General features: G+C 37.2%; 1 protein-coding gene across 1 annotated transcript; it reads left to right on the top strand.

Moving 5' to 3' along the window:
* The first annotated feature begins 608 nt into the window (after window positions 1–608).
* Window positions 609–2,319, top strand: LOC149580561 (UDP-glycosyltransferase 85A8-like). The gene is made up of 3 exons (XM_089804988.1): window positions 609–624; window positions 891–1,250; window positions 1,327–2,319. Exons 1-3 carry the CDS (start codon window positions 609–611, stop codon window positions 2,280–2,282), a joined length of 1,332 nt encoding a protein of 443 aa, XP_089661114.1. The 3' UTR covers window positions 2,283–2,319.
* Window positions 2,320–5,791: the final 3,472 nt, after the last annotated feature.

Raw genomic sequence — 5,791 nt, 5'->3', positions numbered from 1 at the left:
AGCTTTATCTTCTCTTGGAGAGAGAGTCACATAACATATTCTAAGATATTAATGAATCTATTGTAGAACAATGAGACTCTAAATATCAAAACGTAAATAAATCTTGGCATACCATATGACACTATAGCATTATGATTACCATTTTTGAAATATTAGAATTAAAAAAAACTCAATAGATGAAAAATTCAACTTAAAAAAATACTATGAATGATGAATATATATTAAAAGATCATTACCTAAATATTATTTAAAAAGATATTTTTAAAAGTATTGATCAACACAACAATTATATTTTAGATATATATATTTTAATTTGTCACATGAAAATTTGAATATATATTTAAAACTTACATTATAAAATTGAAGAAAATATCCTCATTAAAACTATGCAACTGCTCATTCGGTTACCTTAATTATTCTCAATGATTGATTTTCACCGTGTGAATGGTCTATACGAATTATAACCACAATGTTAAATATTTTAAAAATAGAAGTCGTCAAAACCATAAAACCAGTACCTCATTTAGCTTAATTATTTTGAAACGCATAAATAGAAAACGCTACAATTGACTTTCCCCCACGCGAACCATCTCTGCACTTATTTTTATATGGAATCAACATTCGGTAAGCATTCTATCAACCGATAACATAAACAATTCGATGATGAAAAGTGTATGTCTGTGCCATGAAACTCTTAGCAGTATTAATAGGCTTTCAATACATTACTTTAATGAAAAGAAAAAAAAAATCAATAGAAAAAGCACACAATTATATAGAAATGCAAATTGCCCACGACAACCAAATCTTCAATCAACTGTGACTAGAGATTTGCTTTCAACTACTCTTCCACATTTTCCGTGGATCTCGTTCAAGTTGAGTTGATTGTTAAGTTAAATCCGTGGACAACCGCATGTCAAGAGCGGCTGAAGCTGAATCTTCCACATTTAAGTTTCTTACAATTCCAGATGGATTGCCACCTGATCACCCTCGTCTCTCCAATCTTCCAGAGTACGTAATCGTAGTAGAAAAACTTGGCCCCGTCATGGAACATTATTTACTGTCCAGTTTATCAGACGGATCATCTCCTCCCATCACTTGCATTATAACGGAAAAATTCATGTCTTGCACATACGAAGTCGCCAACAAGCTGGGAGTGCCCCGAGTCATATTTTGGACAATGTGCGCCTCCTCTTCTATCGCTCTGTTAAACACCGACCTCCTCCTCTCGTGCGGGCACATTCCTGTCAAAGGTACTTTAGCAATCTTCAGTTTTATTTCGTTTTCTCAGACATGTTTGTAATGACTAATAAAGGTTTGTAATTGCAGTGGAGGAATCGAAGAGGGTAGACAAAGTGATCAGTTGCTTGCCTGGCAATCTTCCGCCCATTTTGCCCAGCGATCTGTTTTCCTTCTCCCGGGCTTCTGACACGTCGGACGCTATGTACCAGTGGGCACTGCGTCAGTCAAATTTTCAGGGTAAGGCAGACTATGTTCTTGTCAACACGTTTGATGAGTTGGAAACCCCCGAGACGGTAAGCGCGCTGTCATGTAATGGCTGCCCTGCTTTGGGAGTGGGCCCCGTATTTCTTCCCAATCTGCTGCAAGGAAAAGACTTGAACGGGCTCGCGAGTCTTTCAGAGCAGGACGATAGCTGTCTCAAATGGCTGGACACCCGAGAGAAGGATTCAGTGATATATGTTTCCTTCGGCAGCATCGCTGTCAAATCGAACGAGCAGCTGGAAGAGTTGGCGTCGGGGTTGGAAAAAAGCGAGCATCCCTTTCTGTGGGTGTTAAGAATGGATAATGCAGGAGGTATGCCTGTGACTCTGCCGGAGGGTTTTGTTGAAAGGACTAAGGATCGGGGAATGGTTGTGAAATGGGTGCCTCAGGTGAAGGTGTTGGCTCACCCTTCTGTAGGAGGGTTTTTTACTCACAGCGGGTGGAATTCGTGTTTGGAGAGCATGAGCATGGGAATCCCAATGCTTGGATGGCCATTTTTCGCTGACCAGTTTCTGGACTGCCGCTTTTGCAAGGATGTGTGGAAGATTGGCTTGGACTTTGAGGGGTTGGATGTCGATGAAAGTCTGGTGGCCAAAAGGGAGGAGATAGAGAAAGGGCTAAGGAGATTGATGGAAGGGAATGAGCTGAGAAGAAGAGGGAGAGATTTGAAGCAGGCGGCACTTAGAGCTGTTGAGGAGGGAGGTTCTTCTTTTCTCAACTTGAACAGATTTATTGATGACATTACACAGCTATGTAAATCGGCTGTCTTTAAAGCTGCGTAGTTAGCTCATTCATATTGGCATCTCCTTTTCTTGATTGGATGGCTTAAACGTCACATATTAAGACTTCATTCTTAAATTAAATGTGTTAAATAGTCAAAATTGACTTATTTTTCAAAGCTTAAATTTTCATTAGTGTGCCATATTTAAGGATGGCCTTCACTAGAAGATCACTATTCCTTCATCCTTCCTAAATAATAGATGTCATCAATAAAGTTCTTTTTTTTTTTATAACTCTCATAAAATTGTGGTTTTCAAGTTATCTTTTCTTGACATAGCTAATTATTCCTTTAAAAAGTGCAATAATTCATAAATAAATAAAATTTTGAATGTAGTCTCAAATTTTAAAATATATTTATTATTTTAGTTAATAATTAGTTTGGATAATCATTTATTGTTTTTGAAATTAAAAAGCTGGTAAAAAATGGGGGCTGACCTAGGAACAAAATGCTGATAAATAGTCAAAAGTTAGAAGTAGAAAATATTTAACCTACCCACTTTCTTAATTTCAAAAATCCCCTTAACTAGAGGATCCAAAAATCTATAACTAAATTTAATAGTAACCATAACCATAATATGTCTAGAGAAGCACCATAAACAGAGCCCACCTGGATTGAGTGTTGAAACTAAAAACATAATAGAATAACGTAAAAAATAGAGAGATGACTCTCTTAGTTCTTCTCCTTCTCCTCTAGTTTGTCTAGTGGCAGCTACAACCTATCATTGCTAGAAACCTATATAAGAAACTAGTGGTCTGAACCCCTACCACAACAGTAGGACCTTCCTTCTCAATGTGTAGAAGGTGAAGGATAGAAGCTAGAAAATGCATAACTTAAACAATGAACTTGGTTATATCATTGAACCTCTGTTCCACGATCTCTTGTCTCTCCTCCAACATTTTAATGCTCTTCTCCAAGGTGGAATACTCCTTGTTATGGGCCTAAGTTTCATCTCCAGGAATCATTGCTCAAGCTCTATGTGTCTTTCTCCTAATGGCAGGTAATGAAGGTGATGATGTCTCGCTTGTCCTCCACCCTATTGGTTTTTTCAAGGATGTCATTCTTGTAGTTATGCGAAACATGGGATGACATAAGGCTTGCATAACTATTAATAGGGCTAATCTCCCCCTCCCATTTTTGATGATCATCACCAGCCATGTCTTCCTAACCATCCTCAATGTATCACTTCCTATTAGCCTTCTTTTTCTGTCTTTTCTGGCGGTGTTTATTCTTCCCACTACCAGTAGAATCTAAACTAGTAGGGGGGTCATGCTTGGCCCTAGAATCTTTCTACATCGACCTTTTCATTTTCCTAATGGACCTCCTTCTCCCACCCTCTGTCTCCACAGAAGAATCAACAACATGAATGTCCTCCATTTTCATTTGTTTCGACAATTTGGGTAGGGAGGGCTTAGGGCATTTAGTTTCCATAGTGGACACAAACTCCATAGGGACTTGAGGGGTTGAGGTAGAGATAGTAGGGTTAGGTAAAATAACTTGGGCATTAATAGATTAAGGAGGGAAATGAGCCTTTTAGAAATTATATAGTTAAAACATAAAAGCCTAGTGCAGGATTGGATAGGGTTTTCCATCCATCATCTTCTTCCTAACTCGGAGAATGTTGTCTTCCATAGATTGTAGACTAAGGTAGGGGGTAAAAAAGAGGTCACGATTTCTGAAATGGTTCAAGATAGGGAAATGGTAGTAGTAAAAAAAATGCAATCTACCCTTAAGAGTGATATACTGCATAATGGCATAAAATAACCCTTTCTAGGGATCTGTCAAGGTCATTCTCAAAAACCCATCAGGGTCATGGCTTAGACTCTCATCAAGATAGAAAAACTTGTTCAAATTGGCTTCGTCTAAAACCCTTGTCTACTTTCTCCATTTCCTAGCTTCTAAGATGAGACCACAACCCCTCGCAATGGCCTCTTCATTGATCTCTAAACAGATCTCATTAATTTGATCACCCTCATGTTGCTCTACAATTGACAAACTATGTAAAAACAACCTTGTCATGGCCTTGAATGCACTACATGTAGGAAGGTAGACCACCCTCCTTAAGGTAAGTCTAAGCATCTTCCCTGTACTCTTCAATTGTAATTGGAATAATGTGAACAAGATTCCCTCCCATAACTTTGTTCTCTCCCAAACTAGTAGTCAAATCCTCAGAAGAAATTAACATTACCCAACCTTCCCCACAACATAGTCTAAAAATGGCAAGAAACTTAATAAAGAGAAATTTGGCAATAAACTAGTTCAAATAGAAAAAGAGAAAATGATTAGTGCCCAAGTAATAGTTTTTATTATCACAAGCCACAAGCATTGGCCACCATGTATCATAATGAGTCGAAGTACACCCACTTCATCACCAACCATGTATGCTTTTGCCAATAGTAGTCATACCATTATTATTATTTAAAACTCCCATCCTTTCTTTCTTAAAAAAATACCTCCAAATATTACTTAAGGAGACACCCCATATTATGAAAACATCCTATAAAAGTGGATATTCATTTTGGGTCCAATCATGGCCTTTTCAATCTTATTAGAGTTATTCATACTCATATGTCCTTTTGAAAAGGCAATCATAATAATTTTGAGCCAAAAGGGATCGTAGCTATAATAATGAGTGATCAACCCCATAATAGTTAATTTATTTATTTTTCCATAAGAGCCTATATATTAGCTGGTTGGCCATCAATATTTACCTTATTAGACATGCCAACAATCTCACGACCAATCATTGCTAGTGCATCAGCCACCTGGTTTCCATCATGGTAAGTATGTTGAATGGATAGTTCCAAAAACCTCAATATAAGGGTATGGGCATCATTGATTATTGAGTAAACTTTCTAATTTGTTTTACTTTGTCTCTTAACTTCCTCAATAATGAGTTGAGAGTCACCTGCAACAATCAAGTTTCAAATCACGATTGAACTAGTAGACTTGACCCCCCTAAATTGTCCCATGGCTTCCAATAAGTTTATGGCATTCTCACCATATTTTCTAGTGTAGGCCATCACTAGATTACCCTTTTCAACTCTAATTGTGCCTCCCATAATAGTAGAACCATTCCTAACCGATCCATCAAATTTGAGTTTAAACTAGGAGGTTGAGGTGACTTCCATTTCACTTTCTTCTTGACCATAATCTTGGAGTTGTAAAATTTGGATATCATGTGAAGTACTCCTTGATCCTTAGCTATATTTTGGTGGCTAATATTAGGAGGATGAGGGGGAGTCTCGTTTGATATGGTGACTATTCAAAAAAGTACTCTACATACTTCATAAATTCTTTGGGCCAAAAAAATAATTTTGGGCCCTATTTTATAAGGATTTTGGGCCAACATGTAATTAATAATTGTAACCCTAAAGCAGTAAAAATACTTGTATAAAAGTGCTTAGAGTTAAAGATTTTTTTCTAGGTGATGTGAAATTGGTTCTTCTGGTGGTATTGAGCTGTAAGGGATTATAGATTGTAATCAGGTTGTAATCAATGGATCATAAAAAT

This window comes from Cupressus sempervirens, chromosome 1, assembly GCF_028749045.1.
Source record: "Cupressus sempervirens isolate cs-2001-9-10 chromosome 1, ASM2874904v1, whole genome shotgun sequence".
Classification (NCBI taxonomy): Eukaryota; Viridiplantae; Streptophyta; class Pinopsida; order Cupressales; family Cupressaceae; genus Cupressus; species Cupressus sempervirens.
This window is presented reverse-complemented; position numbering and strand designations above follow the sequence as displayed.

Coding starts and splice junctions, on each gene's coding strand:
- LOC149580561 (XM_089804988.1), top strand. Junction 1,251..1,326: donor CGGGCACATTCCTGTCAAAG/GTACTTTAGCAA, acceptor TTGTAATTGCAG/TGGAGGAATCGAAGAGGGTA.